Source organism: Cydia strobilella, chromosome 4 (genome assembly GCF_947568885.1).
Source record: "Cydia strobilella chromosome 4, ilCydStro3.1, whole genome shotgun sequence".
NCBI classification, from domain to species: domain Eukaryota; kingdom Metazoa; phylum Arthropoda; class Insecta; order Lepidoptera; family Tortricidae; genus Cydia; species Cydia strobilella.
The window spans coordinates 2,422,084-2,443,325 of NC_086044.1; the positions used below are offsets into that span (position 1 = coordinate 2,422,084).

A 21,242-nucleotide genomic window follows, 5' to 3' on the forward strand; every position below is an offset into this window, starting at 1 on the left:
CGGACAGCGCCTGTGCCTCGCGTGAAAAAAAAAACTACAGTCTCAATCTCCCTTCAGTGCTACCCTGGCTGTAACGCGTAGTGTTTGTGCCTTGCGTGAAAAAAAAAACATTTACGGTTACGGCCAGTGCTCACCCCCCAATTCACCCCCTCAGTGCCAGAGTGCCACACAAGATTCGCTCTCGTGCCTATAAAAAAACATTAACTTCACTGCCGTATCCAAAGAGTATATAACCACTACGTTTGCGGTATCTATATTGCGCAATTTTGAATTACGAAATACGAATTGCTCGCGTTCGAAATTCAAATTAAACTTAAATATGTTGCATTTGTTTTTATTCAAATTTGAACTGTAGCGTCTTTTCAATACAGATACGTTTGTAATAATAAGATTTTTGAGTGTTTTGAAGTGTTGATAGAGAAGGACAGTCGTTTTGAGTTGGTGTTAGAGCGAGAGGCAATAGTTATTGACGGTTCAACAGGTGACCCAGACAACGACCCTGGACATGATTTTATACGACGTAAGTACACTTCATTTTTGGAAAAACATTGTGTTTATTACAGAACAGTTTATTCTTATTTATTTAGATTATTTTCAATTTCTATTGAATCTCACTTTATTATCAACCGATAATGGGCCAATTACTATTTGTTATAACTACGAAATCCCAATTTGGGAAAAAAAATGTATGTAATTGTCCGTTAAAATATAGTTGGTCAAACCAAATTGTCAGTAAATAAGAACAAAAAAAACCAAACATCCTTTTCTTTCGGGTGCTAGTACTAGTGTAAGACAAAGATAGTATGATTCTCTCTGTCTATGTTTGAAATGAGACAGTCCTTTGACTAACAAATATATGATATTTTCTAGAGATGGCACGAATATTCGGCAACTATTCGGTATTCGGCCTATTCGGCCACTTTGCCGAATATTTGATATTCGGCCAAATAATGCGCACTAGGTATTCGGCCGAATACCGAATATCTATTTTACCTACCTAAAAAGGATAATTACACAATGAAAATAATAGTGTCGTATTATGCCGTAGTGTCATTATAAACGTAATATTTTCACGGAAATTTAAGGTTAATGATGACATTTCCACACTTTGTTATTGCAAATGCCATGCATATACCTTGGTCCTACTCTACAATGTCTTTTTCGTTCAGTATTTATCAAAGAGTCCCTCTTAGATAAATACTACTAAGAGGGTAGGTATATTTTAAGCCTCCGTTTTTGTTGCCAAACTATTAATTTAGTACTCATTTCAATTTTTTTAAACTGCCCAAATTATTAATTAGACCGGTTAATAGCAGTTTATCTAGCGGGCGAAATACTGTCGCGACAATCATGTGCTAGCCCGGCTGAGTAGCAGCGTAGCTGTAGCACGGACTACGAATCTGCTACGCGTTTTCGTAGCCGCGTCGCCGCTACGAAGAGTTGTGCTGTGCTTGAAGCCAATGTCCACTTATCTTTACCATACTTTACTCGCATTTACTGTCAGCGAAGAGCTACGCGATACGCGTGTACTGTAATCTCGATCTCGCAATTTAGAGATCTAGCGAGATCTCGCGCGAATTTTCGAGATTCAATCTCATTGACAGGAATGACATGAAATCTCGATTTTTGCAATCTCGGTCGAGATCTCGATTAGTATTTTCGAGATAACGAACGAGATTGAAATATTGATCCATGTGAATTACTTCGTTTTGAGTAATCTTACTATTATGTATCGTTACATCCCTACTCCGTAGTATACAAAATACAAATAAAAATACTAAATTAAACTATAACAAGACAAAACTAAAATTAAAGTTAAACCCAGAAATAAAATTAATCGAAGCAAATTAAGAAGAAAATAGAATACTTCCCTGTAAAAAAAAACTCAATTACGAAAAGATTACTATCCAACAAGTTAGTCTGCCTGCGGCATGGAGATTAATTGAATTACTCTGTAGGCCGTTAAAAATAAAAATATTTCAAGCCTGAATAGGAATATTCCTGTGAACCCTGACCTGACCTTTTCCGTACGATAAAGTCTTGGATTTCAAACACTTCAGAGCAATGAAAACGGATATACTTTTATAGCTCCTACTCGTAATTTTACACAGACTGATAAATAATTTCTAAAAGAGTTTTGAATGATCCATGGTTAGTTTCAATAAACTTATATTGACCGGGATATAGACCGTGATTAGTTGTTTACCTTTTGTATTGTTTTTGAGCTCCCCGATATTTCGACGCAGTTACATGCATCTTGTTCACGGGTGAAACAATACAAAAGGTACTATAATCACGGTCAATATGTCTAATAATAAATTCTCGTTTCTGTAGTCAGATTAACCCTACAGGGCGTATTTTGTATTGTAAGGCCTTAACTACCACCATAACGTCCATAACATACTAATAAAATTATCTTTTTATTTTTTTCGGCAATTATTCTTGAATTATGATTTTTAGGGTTCCGTAACCAAAGGGTAAAAACGGGACCTATTACTAAGACTCCGCTGTCTGTGTCTGTCTGTTCGTCTGTCACCAGGCTGCATCTCATGAACCGTGATAGCTTGACAGTTGAAATTTTTACAGATGATGTATTTCTGTTGCCGCTATAACAACAAATACTAAAAACAGAATAAAATAAACAGTTAAGTGGGGCTCTCATACAACAAACGTGATGTTTTTGCCGTTTTTTACGCAATGGTACGGAATCCTTTGTGCGCGAGTCCGACTCGCACTTGGCCGGTTTTATTTTTAGGCCCGTTAATAGCATACATATAGGAATATTTCAAGCGCCGATAGGAATATTCCTGTAAACCCTGACCTTTTCCGTACGATGCCTTCTTCTCATTTTAGACGTAATTGATGAATGGTTCCAATACTCTCAATCACGCCAGGAACAGGAATTTTGGGAACAATGACCGTCATTGTCTCTTGCTGGCTTAGCACTATTTTTAACAAGCTTTTATTAGGTATGTAACTAACTATGTAATGGAATCTACGGTAACTAATTTAACCATCTTCCAAAGATGTAGCGTCATGAAAATTGGCAGCCGTATGTAGTTCTGATGACAATACAATAATATGGTACTGTCAAACTGATCTGATGATGGAGCCGGAAGATATGAACTGGAACTTCATGATGGAATCAACTAAGTAATGGAATCTAAAGTAACTATTTTAACCATCTTCCCGGTTTCCGATGAAGCTGAAAATTTGCATACGCATGTAAGTCGGGTGACAATGGAATATTATGGTACCATCGAGCTGATCTGATGATGAAGACAGGAGGTGGTCATAGGAATGTGATAAAACAACGCAACCTAATTGTGTTTGGGGTTTTATAATTGTCTCGATCAGTATTAGTTGCCTGTGGAAAAAAGTACAGTCAGCGATAAAAGCTTGTACCAAAAATGAAATTTTTGCCAAAAACTTATTTATAACCATTATTCCCCGCATTGCGTCACGTAACGCTATCGAATGAAATTTACATTAGGGTTGGTACATCCATACTGCCGAGTGTCGACCTCTTCACAAGCGTTTGTCTAGTACCATTATAATTTGAGCCATAGATCAGTTAGAAGTCTGTACTATCGTGGGTCAGACTTAGCTGGTCTTTAAGTGGGGGTAGTGAATGCCTGTAACGTTGTAACGTCGTTTAGTTGTAACGTTGACATTATGTTCTTAATTTTTTTTCTTATTCTGACATGTAACAAATTTAATTATTTTTACCTATTAATTGTTGACATTTTTCTGTATTATTTATAATTGATTAATTCATGTTTATATAATTTTGGAATCTTCCACTTTATTTTATTTTATTTATTTGATTAAGTATTATTAATAATTTTTATTGGTGACTATGATGTTTGTTTTTGTAATGTTTTGTGTGCATGTGCCTAGTTTTAAGATTTCAAACACAATGTAATATTGTTCTTGAATAAACAATGATGATGATGATGATGCTGATGTAGTCAGCCTTTAGGTATGGCGTGGAGCCTTACGGCACGGCCACGACATTTCGCGGCGGCGGCAGCGGCGAGCGGCGGCCATAGGTGGGATTGAAAGGTCCTATCGCTGTGTCTTGCTCCAACCTATGGCCCTATGGCCGCCGCTCGTCGCTGCCGCCGCCGCGCAATGTCGTGGCCGTGCCGTAAGTATCTGTTGCGGCAGAGGGAAAATCAGAAGCGATGAAGTTGTTGAAGCTGGAAATACTTTTTTAAGAAATAAGAGTTTAAACAATTATTTTTTGGTAAATTTGTCTAAGGTTATGTTCTTGACGGGGTCCCTTTGTTTGACATTATTATTGAAAGTCATAATGTAATGATTGTCATATTATCATTAGTCATAATTCTGAAAACGTTAACTTCTTAGGATAGGTTAGGTTAGGTTTGTTTGATGGCAATCCTGAAATGTTACGCGTTTCTGAGAAAAACCAAATTATGACTAATGATAATATGACAATCATTACATTATGACTTTCAATAATTATGTCAAACAATAGAGACCCGTTCTTGACATCTAGAATATTTTATTTAGCATTTTTGTATTTTACAAGCTTTTTATTAACTTGCAATGTACCTATGTATATAGGTATATATAAACGTCAAACTTCTATGATATTATGACATATTAATAACACTTGCACGGTCTGTGCTGTCACAATCGTTGCAGAGTTATTCTGGTCTAACTCTACCTAGTAAAATTGTAGCTACCTATACATACGCCTGAAGCTGAAGACTCGAGACACAATTAAGGATGACTCACGTTAGACCGGGCCGTGACCGGGCCGGAGCTTCCGGTGCTTCGTTTTCTATGGAAAGCATCACGTGATCACCTGTCATGTCATAGAAAAGTAAGCGCCGGAAGTTCCGGCCGGGACACGGCCCGGTCTAACGTGAGTCATCCTTTATACAGCAATAACGCATACTGTAAGTCCATTGACATTTTTAATCGCCTGCATGATGAAATTAAAGATCTGCCTATTAGTTTATTTAAGCGTAAACTTAAGAACTGGCTCATTCAAGAATGTTTTTACTCTGTTGAAGAATATTTCGATTACTTTAGACATCAAACTTGAGATTTTATGATATAATTAGTTATTGAATCTGTATTGTAGTTATGACATATTGGTAATATAATTGTAATTTTGACATTTTAGTAATACGCTAGATTTAAGAGCACTAGAATATTAGTTGTAAGTACTCTAAACGCGTACCGTTGCATGCTTTCTTTTAATATTTAGGTTCTTTATATTTTGCATGCCTGTTTCTGGTGGAATGTGTGTGACCAAGATATATTTTTTATAAAAATAATGTAATTTATGCTATTTAAATTGTTCAACTTATTTTATTTTATTTTATTATTAAGTACTACTTCTTTTGGCGCTTTAACTTTTAAATTGTATCTTGATATGGGTGTACGAATGTACTTTTTGCCTGAAATAAAACTTTATTTATTTATTTATTTATTTATTTTATAACATCTCTTGTACCACATTTTAAGCAAAATAAAAAATATTCTATTCTATTCTATTCTATTCAAGAATATGGACGTATGGTGGAGTTTCCAAACATCTCTAGAAGGGCGTTTTCTAAAATAAATATTGAAAACCTGATTCATTCAAATCTGGACATCCTTGGGCTCATTCTACTCAGAATCGACAGCATTCTCCATCCTGCCATTAAAAAAAAGATGTCCCAAAATGTCCATTACGTCACGTTTAGTGTAAAAAAAATTCACTTGTGCGTGACGTACAATTTTCATACAAATTTTTAGGACACTTTTTTATCATCAGGATTGAATATGCTAGTGATTCTGAGTTGAAAGAACCCAAAAACATCTGTGAGAATCAGGTTTTCAATATTTATTTTAGAAAACGCAAGGAAGCCAACGTTACAAAAATATATTTACACGACACTATTGTCAGTGTCTTAGAGGCGTGTATTTATATTTTTGGACCGTTGGTTTGTAAAGAAGTTTCTGAACTCGATCATAAGATTTCCTCTTCAATACATCTCATACAAAGCTACTGTCATTATCCCTATCTCCAAGATAGCCCAATTGCTTGTGACTTGTATACCCAGTTACAGCAAAGGTCACATCGTGAAGGCTCTATTGAGTCTTATGGCAACGTGGTAAGGTTTAGATTGCAGTGTGTGCTGGAGATAAAAGTGCGCGGAGAAATGCGCGCGCAGGTTTTGTGGCTGGGCTAGGGATGGGCGTTGAGGATGGCGATAACATTAAAAAAATAAGTTACTGAGAAAAAGGGTTAAAAAAAATTTCAAGTTACCTACATTAAAAAGTTAATGTTGAGTTGTTGTTGAGCTTACACATGAAAAGTCTGCAATGATTTTGATAGCCCACGCAGTGCGTTATTTGGAAACGTGAAACTTTTGAAATTATGACGTATAAATGCACTGCACTGCACTGCACTGCGTGTGCTATCAAAATCGTTGCAGACATTTCTAGGTATAACTCTAATTATTTTACTCTCAATTAATTCAATGTTAGTATAACTTACGACCACAGACCTAAAATTTATGCTCTTACGACAGTTTAAATTCGAAATTGTTAATAGGTATAGACATAGGGTAGTAAGTTGTCATCATAACATTTATAACCTAAACTTACAATATTGTAAGAAATAGGAATATTAAGAATAGTGACAGTGTCAGGCAGAGGCTTGAAACATACATGGGAAGGTACACATTTTGAGCTTGATTTGCTTGTCCTACTCAAATAGAGTCTGTGCGGAAAGAGAAAGAGCCGTGGAATGTATGGGGCCCAATATATTCAACGGCTCTTCTCTTTCCGAACAGACTACGCGTTTTATAATTAAAACTGGAATGTTGCTTAATGGATGTAAATTGTTCTAAATTACTGGAAACTTAATTTCATTGGTGACATTCTGACAATCACCAAATTTCCATATTATTTAGGTTGTTGTTGTTCTACCGAAGAAAACAGGAGTTAATGCAATAAATAGATGCACCATATACCTATATGTATAGTATCATCAAACCAATTTGCTCAATTAATTTGTGTAAATAAGCTAGTAATAATTTGTAATTGCAATTTTTTTTATTTTATTTGTATCTAATTATAATTTCTTCTTTGTAATTCTTATTTGTAATTTTACTGTGTAACATACCTATGGACTCTGATTATGTAAATGCTGTAACCTATCCTTGTTTGTTTCGTACAATTTGCTCAAAACAATTACCTATACAACCTTTCACATTAGGCTTAAAACATTTCGCAATAAATTCAAACTGACAAGCCAGAAATCGTTACAAACTAAAATGCAGATCTGAAAGCGAATCCCAACCCTATTCAGTCTTCCTCGGAACAGCCATGGGGCCGCACGCCCGCTGAACGCAAAACAAACCATAGGAAATAACAAAATAAACTAAATATCAGTGAAATGTGTCAGTGAGTGTCTCAAGATGGGAGTAGACAGCTTACCCCCGCCGACCGTATGTATCTTTTATGTTATAAATCTGCATATCTAGCATAAGATCTGCTATTCAGCATTGCAGTTTTTTGTGTCTTCACAGGAAAGCATTAATGATGTAGATGATGCTGTTACTTGTATGTTTAACGTGTAAAACGTATAGTATTTATACATACCTATATAAAGTACATACTCATCTTTTCATCTTACAAATACTGCGACAGTTAATATCTATCTATATTATAATTGCTAAGGGGCCCACTGACTATCAGTCCGCCGGACGATATCGGCCTGTCAGTTGTTCGGAACTGTCAAATTTTTGTTCTAAAGGGGCCCACAGACTATCAGTCCGCCGGACGATATCGGCCTGTCAGTTAGAACAAAAAATTGACAGTTCCGAACAACTGACAGGCCAATATCGTCCGGCGGACTGATAGTCAGTGGGCCCCTTAACTGACAGGCCGATATCGTCCGGCGGACTGATAGTCAGTGGGCCCCTTGAGGCTATTCGTCCTTGTAAAGGTTCAGTGATTTGTAGTAAGATTCCACATCAGAATCACATATATTTACGTGTATCTTAGCGTTTCGTTTCGTTTTCTGCATACGATTGTCTTAGCTGGGCTCCGAGTAATATTAAGGGGCGCACCCATTACTAGTCCGCCGGACGATATCGGCCTGTCTGTTGTTCGGAACTGTAAAATGTTTGGTCTAACTGACAGGCTGATATCGTCCGGCGGACTGGTAATGGGTGGGCCCCTTTATAAAGAGACACGTTAAATACAGTTAGTTGCAGCTGGTTGATTTCGCATAGAAGTTTGTACGCATGCCCCCATGGGGCTCAATTATTCCTAGGCGACATTCTGGTGAAATGCTCTTATTAACCGACTTCAAGATTTCAAAGGAGGTTCTCAATTCGGTTGTTTTTTTTTTTATAATGTTTGTTACTCCATAACTCCGTCATTTCTGGACCGATTTTGAAAATTATTTTTTTTGATTGTAAGTATATACATACAGATTGGTCCCGTTTTTGTCAAAAAGCAGTTCTGATGATGGGATCCATGAGGAATCGAGGGAACTCCTCAAATGTTAATGTTAAAATGTTAAAGGCATACATATAGTGATTTTAGTATTGTCATCAACAAATCAAGCACTTACATTTGAAAAAGTGACATTTGATGAAGTGGAACTGCTGATGATGATCAGAACTAACGGAACTCTTCAATGACGCATAGTTCACGTTTGGCGATTTGTCCTCTTCGTTATGTTTGTTAAGCAAGTTAGGTTTTCAAGAAACATTTTTGTCAAGCTCGAGTTCTGATGATGGGATCCATGAGGAATCGAGGGAACTCCTCAAATGTGAAAGGCATACATATAGTGATTTTTGTATTTTTATCAACAAATTCAGCATTTCCATTTTAAAAAGTGACATTTGATGAAGTGGAACTGCTGATGATGATCAGAATGGACCCGGACCGAACTCTGAGCCAAACTTGGACCCGGACAGCCGGACCGGACCCAGACTCGGACCCGGAAATGCTACTAGAAAAGTAGGTTAGGTTGGTGGGTGGGTTTTGAACTGCGATTCTCACAGAACAGAAATGCTATCAGAAAAGTAGGTTAGGTTAGGTTAGAACTGCGACCCTTACAAAAACGAAATGCTACTAGAAAAGTGGGTTGTTTTACCTCCTTTTCTACATAATTAGGCAAAATATGCTGTCTTTTTCATTTCATTATCTGGAATCTAAGAGTGCACCATCAACAATAAGTGAACTTTCAGCGGCATCCCCCATTGAAGTCGGTTTTTTTTCTTAAAAAATATATTTATAATAATGACATAAGTACAGTCAAGTGTAAAAATATGGGCGCACTCATCATACTCAAAAATATGTCCCATAGCTCTTATGTCAGCGACCTAAGAGTCCCCGGCAAGCTCGGCCGAATTGCACGTTCCCATTCAAACGTAGTTCCGATCTCATTTTAAAACTACGTGTTGAATTGTAATGAAACTTTGCACATACAATAACATGAAATATATCTAGGTCTGACATTAGTTTATAAAGATTCAGTTAATGTAAACAAATGAAATAGAGCAAAAATAAGTTTTGTATGAAACACTTAAATTCGCTGTATTTTTTTAACTATGCTATCTGAAGCTACATAAACTAATTACAGACATAGATATACTTTATCCTATTGTAAGTACAAAGTTTTAGAGCAATCTAGCTAGTCGTTTTAAAATGAGAGCGGAACTACGTTTGTATGGAGAACCGAGCTTTACGGGGACCCTTAAGAATTATGGGACATATTTTTGAGTAGGTAAGTTGTATGCACTCATATACATAGATATACTTTATCCTATTGTAAGTACAAAGTTTTAGAGCAATCTAGCTAGTCGTTTTAAAATGAGAGCGGAACTACGTTTGTATCGAGAACCGAGCTTGCCGGGGACCCTTAAGAACTATGGGACATATTTTTGAGTAGGTAAGTTGTATGCACTCATATTTTTACAATAGACTGTACCTATTTGAAGTGTTAGGATCCACACACGATTTACATTCTTTTAGAAGAGAACAAAAATAATCGACGTAAACCAAACTATGAAAAAACTAAAATGGAAGTGGACCGGCCACATGCTCCGAGACAGAAGAGAAAAATGGTCAAAAAACATCACAACATGGTACCCAAGAGACGGAAAAAGGGATGATGGAAGACAAAAAATGAGATGGGAAGACGAGTTCAGGCAGGTGGCTGGAGCCTTCTGGAGAAGACAGGCTCTGGACAGGGACTCGTGGAGGAATATGGGAGAGGCCTATGCCAAGGGCAACCAGACAAGACGTCTGCGGAGAAAGGCTAGCAGTAAGCAGTAAGTAAGACAGGACATATATGTCCTGTCTTACTTACATACCAACCAGACAAGACGTCTGCGGAGAAAGGCTAGCAGTAAGCAGTAAGTAAGACAGGACATATATGTCCTGTCTTACTTACATACCAACCAGACAAGACGTCTGCGGAGAAAGGCTAGCAGTAAGCAGTAAGTAAGACAGGACATATATGTCCTGTCTTACTTACATACCAACCAGGCAAGACGTCTGCGGAGAAAGGCTAGCAGTAAGCAGTAAGTAAGACAGGACATATATGTCCTGTCTTACTTACATACCAACCAGACAAGACGTCTGCGGAGAAAGGCTAGCAGTAAGCAGTAAGTAAGACGGGACATATATGTCCTGTCCTTCATATATGCAGCAGCATCATAAGCTTTTCAATTAATTATAGTAATGATCGAGCCCAGGGAGCCTATAACCCGGTCGTGTTTTAAAAGTATTTTTAAGTATTTTTAAGTATTTAGTTATTAAGATTCTCTTGCTATACCCTATTCAGGGTCCATGTTGTTACAATTAAAATGATTATAAGACTATATGTAACATGGATTGCAGTCAATAAATGAAAATTCGCCGCTCGTTGAGAATTTCCTATTTTTCGCACTTGTATCGTAAACAACTATTTCTGTTTTTAATTCACAAATATGGCTAAAATGGTTGATAGGTACATTTTTTCATGTAAAGCAGAGAAAAGGTACCCCACGTCCATACTAATTTACAGAACTTTGTGTGCAGGGGGGGGGTGCCTTTTCTCTGCAGCTGACTTGCTTACTGCTGCTGTACTTGCTTATGTAACGAATTACAGCTATGGAAGTGACCGCTTTCAGCTTTAAATAATAGTTCCTAATCTCTCCGGTGGCGCTAGTTAGGCTCTAGGACATGAGTATAACATGAACCATCACAGTGAATCATATAAGGCAACAATTAACCCGACCAAATTACGTAGGTTGTTTTTGGTAGTATTTCGGTGTATGGTGGCGCCGCCTAATTACTGTTTTTTGATGGACACTTTTCATACATAGAGATTTGGCTCCTTTATACAGGATCGGTCGGAGTGGCGAGCCTTGGGGGAGGCCTATGTCCAGCAGTGGACGTCTATCGGCTGACATGATGATGATGATGATGATGATATAGTCTCCATGATCACAGCGACGCCGACGTTCAAATGACATGTAACCACAGAATAAATAATAGTACTAGGTACAGAAGATTCACTCTCTAAAAAAAACGCGTCTATTACGACAGATATGACCGCTAGGTGGCGCAAGCGCGAACAGGTGTCCGTTCCGTAGCAGTGCGCGGCAACTACTATGGCTAAACACCAAATTTGGTGTGGGCCGCATGTACTTGTAGCGACGTGACGAAATCGCGGAGTGAGCCACGCCTGATGTAACGTAATATAAATTATGATTCTCATGAAACCCATCCCTCTCGATGAACGCATTAAATAGTAACTGCATTTAAAATTCAGTCCATAACTGACACTTGGATCCGGATCCGGCTGTCACATGTACTGGCAGCAACACTTTTAACTGATCTTGAGCCTTACGGCGTTGTAGTAAGGTTTGCAATAGATCAACTGTGACGATGACGGTACATGACGGGGAAAGTCGTGCGTTCCATTGGCTGTCAATTTTAATATAGTTTCAGCCAGTTTACACCTAGTGATAGACGGAGAGCTGGTAGAAATTTGGAGTAGATCCTTGAGGCAAGCTGAAATTTTCCTGATACTTCTCCTTACCCTACCTCAGCACTGCAAGTCGGTATTTTGTCTAGAAGTCTTCTAGAAATCGATTTTCGCTCATGTCATCTCAGATATGGGTACCTGTATTTGGTATCAATGCATTCGGTATGATGCTCTAAACACAGATATATGAGATGACAAGCGCGAAAATGGTGGGGGTAAGAACTGTGACGTCATAAAGTCGGCAGTACAAAGTTTTTATCTTTTAAACATACCATGTGGGGTACCAAATGAAAGGGCTTTGTGAGTAGATCACAAATATAATAAACTATAACATTTTCACTTCTTTGGTCTAACAAATTATTAGAAAACGTTAATAAATTTCACAATCCAGAGTTGACTGTGAACTGCTCTAGATTGGAAACTACTGTATAAATTTTTCCAAAATACATACCAAGTGACTGTGAATATCCTCTATGTAATGTTTAAAAATAATTAACCAGATATATCCAAAAATAAGAAAAGTACATCAAATTGAATAACCACTACACGCTGGCCCATCTTAGTGGGCCAGTATGATGGCCCATCGTACGCAATCTTTGAGATCGCTCGAAACTAGCGACGATCGAATTCCATGCAGGCGGAGCCGCGGGCACACACAGCTAGTAGATTCAATATAAACCCCCAGCCCCACGAACGCTGTAAAGGGTTCGAAACGTCGGGATGTAGATAAATTCAATATACGCGATATAATCCGTTTTCATAGTTTTATTTCATATTTATTTATTTATTTAATCACATCGACTTGCCTAATTATGTCTAACTCCGGCTTGACTTCTTATTTGTATGACGTGCCACTGGTAATAATAGAATTCCCTCTGCGCTCAGACTGCGTTCCAATTATAGTCCAGGAAAAAACCCGTTATTTAAGGCTCACCTAATTACTGTTCTCGTAGCCCGTAGATGTGCTACGGCGTAGACCAGCTACGAGAGATGTAGGGAAATAAATTATCAAGAAAATTTCAAATATTTATCAGGCCAATTCGTACATACACTGACATCTGAATGATGTCATTTAGTTATCGTGCGTTTCGCTAGCGCCAATAAATGTACGCGTACGAGCGAAATGCACGTTAACTGAATGACATCATTCAGAATATTTCATATTCAGCGAGGGGCAATTTTACTATGCCATTCCGGCCAGGCCCTTTGACGGAAGCCATTTTTAGGGTTCCGTACCCAAAGGGTAAAAACGGGACCCTATTACCATAGAGTAACTTATACTAGAGCGGTACTGTCATAGTAAATTTTGTAACCCCAGTAAATTCACTGCCATCTGTCGACACACTTTGAAACTAAAAATGAAGATTTATAAAAATACGATAGAATGTATTTAAATATAGATAAATGATTTTTTGTATTTGCATTAATTATTTTTATGATTTTGACCCATGTTCTTTCACTGATATGCGTTAAAATTGTTAAATAACAAACGAAACCGTCAACGCCATCTATACGACTGTAGGCCAAAACTAGTAGCGCCCTCTGAACGAGAATCAAATTTTCTTGATTTTCGAGGCACGTTTTTTCCTTAGACTGTATCCATCTATTACGGAGTTATATCTATCTTTGTTATTACTAAGACTCCGCTGTCCGTCTGTACGTCTGTCTGTCTGACACCAGCTGTATCTCATGAACCGTGATAGCTAGATAGTTTACATTTTCACAGATGATGTATTTCTGTTGCCGCTATAACAACAAATACTAAAGCCAGAATAAGATCAATATTTAAATGGGGCTCCCATACATAAAACGTGATTTTTTTGCTGTTTTTTTCCGTAATGGCACGGAACCCTTCGTGCGCGAGTCCGACTCGCACTTGGCCGGTTTTTTTAAAAGAACGCTATAGTTAGACCAAGCTAAGTTGGCAGCGATATTGTTTAATCCAGACAGTGCAAGATTGCAAGTGTTATTTTAAACGTCAAACTTCTATGCAATAATTACTTTTAAATAACAGTCGATGCACAGTCTGTGCTATAAAAATCGCTGCCAACTAACCTTGGTCTAACTCTGCATGTAGCCCAAAGACAAAACAAACTATCAAACAAACCTAATTCAATCTCGCAAATTGAATTTCTGCTTGGTAACTGTAGAATTGAGACGTAATTCAATAATAAAGTACTTAACTAACCAATAGAGAAATCATTTTTAGGGTTCCGTACCCAAAGGGTAAAAACACCCTAAAGGCACCCTATTATTAAGACTCCACTATCCGTCTGTCTGTCACGAGGCTATATCTCATGAACCGTGACAGCTAGACGGTTGAAATTTTCACAGATGTATTTCTGTTGCCGCTATAACAACAAATACCAAAAAAGTACGGAACCCTCGGTGGGAGAGTCCGATTAACACTTGTCCGGTTTTATAATATTTGTAATAGCACTAACATTATTTTTATTAGCTATGTAAGTTACTAACACATATGGGTGTATTAGGCCTGAAATAAATGACAATTTAATTTAATTTTAATTTATTTAATTTTATTTTATTATAAAAAAATATCAGCAACAAGGCTAAGTAAATAAAACGCATGCGTATTGTGTTCAAATAAATATCTGCTATTTCATTAATACGATATAAGGTAAACGGTAAATAAATTGAGATATAGCAAAGGGCTAAGGTCTTAATAAATGATATTCCTACCAGACCGTATTTCAAACAATGATTTAATATAACTTATGTACGAGTATAACTTATTAATTTTAAAATACCATTGATTCCAAACGCGAACTATCGACATTCTCTTAAAATATGATTTGATTATCATTATTATGTTCGTCCTTTACATAATCTCGGGACCATGGGGTCCCGGACATTTGGAAGGTGTGCGTGGGGCCGAAGCCAACACGCAGAGGCCCCTTGTAAAAAGACAATTTACTCTAAAAGGTGATGTGACACCAACCGACCATTATCCCTGTATGCACTATAGTAGTGCACCCAAAGACAAGCCCCGGTTAGTGCAGGACTAGTGCAATGATAAGAAACAAAATAAACTAGGCTATTGTGTTGAGATGTTAGTGTACTGGCTACCGGGTCTATGGAAATACTATGGCACCTGTCCCAATCTATGTTTAAAAACACGAAAAAAATGGACAGGTGGTGACTCGCCAACTCACAATATAGGTCCCCGAAAACGGCCGCTCGCACGGAGCGACAAGGGGACAACATCGCGTGAGTGGCTCAGGGTGTGGAGAGATGTGCACCGCTTTCTACCCAGTGGCTGTAAACACTCACAGCCACTGTGCCAACTCGCGTCTTATGCATATTATTATAATGTTTACTGAAAATGCGTGGAGTTTTTGATCCAAATAAGCTTCTATTTTGCGTGAGTCGATATTCTCAGTAAACGTTTCAAATACAATGATGATGAATCGAATCTCATTTGTGAGATCTGATTGACGAACGAGATCTCAGAGCTAATTAGAATAAACTTGACTTTGTTACTTTGCGCCGATGTAGGCGATTTCAGCTTAACGAAAATCGTTTGGACTGTGACAATTGTGTAAAAGTTTGAATGATTGGATTTACATTTGGACTTTTGGACGTTTTGTTCTGTGACATAAAAATGGCTGAACGAAATTTAATAAAATTGGCACACAGGTAATCTATAACCTATAAGACATGGAATTTGTCCCTATATACTTATTCTTTGGTGGTCTCATCGGAAGGTCAGCGCTGGAAACCACCAGCAACATGCTGAGATGAGGCCATTTCATGGCACTTTAATCTAATTCTATGTTTTCTTTAAATTATGTAATGTCTCGTTTGTTTGTGTAAATATTATTCTATTTTCTTCTTTATCTCAAAATGGGAATGGATAATAAGTAAGCCGTCTTATTTTCGTCTGTTGATTAAAAAAAGCAGTAACCATGATAAAGCTTAAAATATTCTACCGAAACGAGAGCCTTCATTTAATATTATTCCACTAAATACGGAACAGATATTTACTTATTAAGATTTATGAAATAGTTGTTTATGTGAATACAAAATTAAATCTATGCTACATTATTTACTTGTAAAGCTTTATGAAAAGTTAAAATTGGTTAGGTTATTTGCGCATTCTGTATACCTACTATTATTTAAAACCCAAATCAATTAAGATAACTGATAAATTGCGGTGGGTGGAAAGCGGGCGGTTTGCAAATAGTTAAACCATTCAACGTATGATTTTAGAGGCACTGTCAATACCAATAAATATGTTAATGTGTATAGTACGTAGTGCTAATAATCAGTTGTATGAATATTTAACCCACACTCGGATTTTATTGCCTAATGATGTACGTTACATACACTGTTTTATCTACACATACACACGTTAAGCTCTATTATGATGGGTTCAGGAACCGCATGTTACGACCGGCATTGCAGCATCGTCTTTCAATCAAGTAATATATACGGCTCAGTATGGCTGGCAGGTAAAACGTGCCTTGTGGCATAATTTATAATGTTAACACTAAGTAAATTGATGTTATTAATTGCCTACGTATGTACACGCAGCTGCAAATTGGCATACCCACTTTATGACTGGAATTCATTCATATAACCGATATAATGCACTCTTGTAGCTCGGAGGAGCGTTCAAATATTACGTAACGAAATTTTCGAAGATTTTTGACCCTCCCCCCGTGTAACGCGCCGTTACGTTTTCGTGTACCCCCCCCTCCATCTACCTAAAAGTTACGTAACACCCAAGTTAACATTTTTACCTGAAAGTCACAATTATGATCAGTAAAGTATATTCGAAGGATGCGAGCGGCACAGGATCGGTCGGAGTGGCGAGCCTTGGGGGAGGCCTATGTCCAGCAGTGGACGTCTATCGGCTGACATGATGATGATGATGATGATGAAAGTATAATCATAAAATTGAAGAAATGAGCGAGTGTATGAGGTTATGCGAAAAAGGTATGTCAGGATGACTCAGGATCGTAGCAAGCGGAAATCCGTGGTCTCTGCCTACCCCTCCGGGAAATAGGCGTGATTATGCATGTATTTTATTTTATTAAAAAAAAAACATTGTTACGTAACGCCTTGTTCCAACCCCTTTGCGTTACGTAATATTTGAACGCCCCCTCGCTGTACCTACGCTTGACTTTTTAATATCCTTTCAATTTCTAACGTACGTACGTCAAGATTTTATTAAAACCAGCCTGACCTTTCCACAAGAAAAGCCGTATCCAAATTAACTTTATAATGAGATGACCTTTAACCGCGTACGTTATCATATGTGATAATATAGGTATCTTTTTCTAAATGTCATTAAAGGTTACACAAATCTTCACATGCCCCACCTTCATTTGTAAAGGACAATAAGTACCTAGTTTCAATATCCGTCTGTCAAAGTCAACTCAAAATATTAGGTACGTAACCTTCCATAGGTTACGTACCTAATATTTTTAGTTATTTAATCTTATTTATTTATTATGAAACAAGAAACAAACGGTCATTTACAAAGTGCGTGGTAATTATCTAATAAAATAATTACAAAATAATTACACTAGTTTAGTTAAGTATACAGTGTCTGACAGAAAACACACATAACCGTTAAAGTTGTTATAATCTTAAAAATTAAAACATTATCTAATTATACATTGCATTTTAAAGTTAGACCTACAGTTTACTTAATTAAATATAAAGGTGCTACATTTTATAAATTTTTAAACAATGTTTTTAGGGTTCCGTACCCAAAGGGTAAAAACGGGACCCTATTACTAAGACTCCGCTGTCCGTCTGTCCGTCTGTCTATCACCAGGCTGTTGCCGCTATAACAACAAATACTAAAAACAGAATACTATAAATATTTAAATGGGGCTCCCATACAATAAACGTGATTTTATTGCTGTTTTTTTTCGTAATGGCACGGAACCCTTCGTGCGCGAGTCCGACTCGCACTTGGCCGATTTTTTTATATATTACAATGTTTTATCGCCTAACATTAGGTACATAATTTTTTGTACAGAACTGTTGTAGCCTAAATATATAAAAAGCCTTTTTAAAGAAATAAACCGACTTCAAAACGGGTAAAATAAAATGTTAGGGTGCGTTGGGATAAGATTGAACGGGTTTTTATGAGGGGTAAGACAAATCGTCCGTATGCTGAAGCATTACCGGCGACTGCATGATCCCGCATGAAAAACCCGTTCAATCTTATCCAAACGCACCCTACCCCTTTTCATCATCATCATCATAACTTAAGAGCTTTGCTCTTGTCGGCGGAGTAATTACCAATCCTTTCTTTCCTGAGCCAGTCGATGCTCCTACGATGCATTCTCTTTTACTTGGCTCAGATATGTGATTCTAAGCTTTCCACTGCCTCTCGTTTTTTCAATATACGTTATATAAGCATAAGTCGGTGCCCAAACTGAAACGGAGACCTTCGCTTCGCTCGCTATACATCAGGTCCGCTTATATTGCCCTTTCCTAACTTTAGTACCTATAACAGTATAAGTGTCATCTGTTCTCCCGCTAAGGGTCACCCGATAAGCCCTCATATTGTACCGACGTCACTGTGATACGAAGGGTTGGAGCGGCATTTTGATGATAGAAATATGTTAGAGTTAAACCAACTAAAGTCTGCAACGATTTTGATAGCATACGCAGTGCAAGTGTTATTTATACGTCATAATTTCATAGAAGTTGCAGACTTTTCTTGATCTAACTATTGATTTTACAATATATGCAACGCGCTCGCACCACCAATGTAAAAGCGTGAATGAGTACTCAGAGTAAGTATACTAAGTAGTTACCGTCAAAGGGTAGAGCGGTAACGGTAGATAGCCATATTTTACTATTTATTTTTTAAAAACTGTAATAGATGTCATATATTAAAGAAAAAGTGACGAAGCCCTCCAGTGGTGGTCCAGGTTATTTATTTTTTATTTAATTTTTATTCATAGACCAACTGAGATCATTGTTGTTAGTACACATATGCACACACAGCTTAAATATATGGTTAGTATTATACGCTATATAACGAATGTCAATAAACTTAATAATTAATTAATTAATTAATTAAAAATTGAAAAGAAGTGAAATTAAATCAAACAAAATACAATAAAAACAAAATTCAATAAAATTAATATCAATGTCACTAAAATATGTTTAAAAATTAAAATGTATAATAGGTAATATCATTAATTAGAATTAAATTAAAATTAAAATTTGATAAAATGTCACTTCATACTGTGAACTGATGTAATTAGTTCAAAATATGACCTAAGACAGGTATTTCCTTCCAGATTTAAAGATAAAGAAGACTCGTTCACAAGAGCTGTTCCGCATTCATACATATATTGGATTAGTATCTGTATGTACCCGTATCACGAGTCACTGATACATAGTGTCAATACTCATATATTCGCTAACGTCGACGTAATCTTTTTTTTCTACCATTAGCCTACTTATTATTATACGACATCAATAAATTAAAATAATAACTATTAATAATAAACTGACAAATCAATTCAATTAATCATTTACCAATATAATTATTTATGACGATATATTCTTAGATTTAGTTTTAAGATTTGCGGTCATTTATTTTATTTTAATTTAAATTGATTACAAATAAGTAAATGTAATGTAGAATAATATTACTATTGTGTGCCCTTACAGGGTGTCATGATCTGACTTTATATTATGTAACACCTATTATGTACATGACAATACAATAAATAAATGATAAATGATAATCTACTTTCTATACATCTCGCTCGCACTAATATGCCAGTACGAGTGGGATGCATAGAAAGTAAGTTACGCTAGCTTTTATGTCAGTTCCAAACTGCTGGTTGAGCTGTAAAGTTATAAAAGATGTTTAATGTTACACCATTTGACAGTGCATATTTATGTAAAGGTCAAATCTCTATTCTCGTATTGTGTGTCAAATCATTTAATAAGAATAAATCTTGGAGTCCGGGCAGTGACGAGGGTGAAGCGATGACTGGATACCATGGAGACTGTATAAAGGAGCCAAATCTCTATGTATGAAAAGTGTCCATCAAAAAACAGTAATTAGGCGGCGCCACCATACACCGAAATACTACCAAAAAAACCTACGTAATTTGGTCAGGTTATTTGTTGCCTTATATAGAAATGAAATGAAATTTATTATTCATAACACACAGTTATAGGTCAATACATTATTAGATTATTTCACATTTCACATTTGGTATATTTAAGTACTTATTTTTAATTATATTTCTCAAGCTTCATTCTTCAGATATAAAAACCAGGTAGTCCTTTAACCTACTAGGCAACTCATCGCATGTTTAAAGTAGGTAGCAAAAACTTTAACTCAAATAGGTCTATCCCTACTTTTCACCTAGTCTTTATGGGGCGCGCGGCTTGCCGCCATTGCTCATTCTTTATTCTTGCGAGGCAACGAACGCACGTAAAATCATAATTTTATTTCGAAGTCGTTTAAAATGCCTATACGTAGTGCACTTAGTGCAGTCATTATACAATTTATACGAGAATACGAGATGTAAGCTGTGGGATTATTCGTTTCGTATTCGTTGTGCAATATAAAATATATTTGTTATTAAAATTGTTCATCATCCTGGAGGTTAGTCGAGAACTAACACGAAGGAATAAATCATCCTGGGGGTTGGTCGTGAATCAACACGAAGGAATAAATCATCCTGGGGGTTGGTCGTGAATCAACACGAAGGAAAAAAAAATTCTTGGGGGTTGGTCGTGAACCAACACGATGGAAAGTTTGTTCGTACTTCGAACACCGATTGAGCCCGGGGGTTGGTCGTGAACAAACCAAAGGTTTAATTAAGATCGGACACCGCGCAACGAAACAAAGGGCCCTAAATAATCATATTGTGTTGTGTTAAAGAGACGAGGGAGGCTTTCTCTTTATGTGGTTTTAGATGGCCCAACAGAAGAAACTCAAGCAAAATTGCCGAGTGATAATAGATTCTTCAGATCCTGAAGAAAAATCAGATACTTACTTAAGTGTAACTATTTTAACTATTTTTGTAAAAAACTTACACTTTGTGATCAAATACCTTGCATTTACTTAGTACCGCGCGGGCCGTGAGTCCACGACTGGTAACTATAAACCTGGGGGGTGGCCTAGAGCCGTCACGAAGATAGAACTTGCTTGGGGTTGGCCGTGAGTCAACACGATAGCAATGCATAACACAATTTAATAAATCTA

At 36.9% G+C, this 21,242-nt stretch overlaps 1 protein-coding gene across 2 annotated transcripts in view; it reads left to right on the forward strand.

Annotated features, from left to right (window-relative positions):
- Positions 1-249: 249 nt before the first annotated feature.
- The window catches only part of LOC134740489 (dual specificity tyrosine-phosphorylation-regulated kinase 2), a 116,710-nt gene continuing 95,717 nt past the window's right edge, over positions 250-21,242 (forward strand). The window contains exon 1 of one of the 2 annotated variants that reach the window (XM_063672982.1): positions 250-520. In XM_063672982.1, coding sequence (XP_063529052.1) covers positions 506-520 — 15 coding nt within the window. In that variant the 5' untranslated portion in view covers positions 250-505. Of the gene's footprint in view, positions 521-7,285; positions 7,476-21,242 lie in introns of those variants that run through there. The other variant, XM_063672981.1, reaches the window with a different exon arrangement.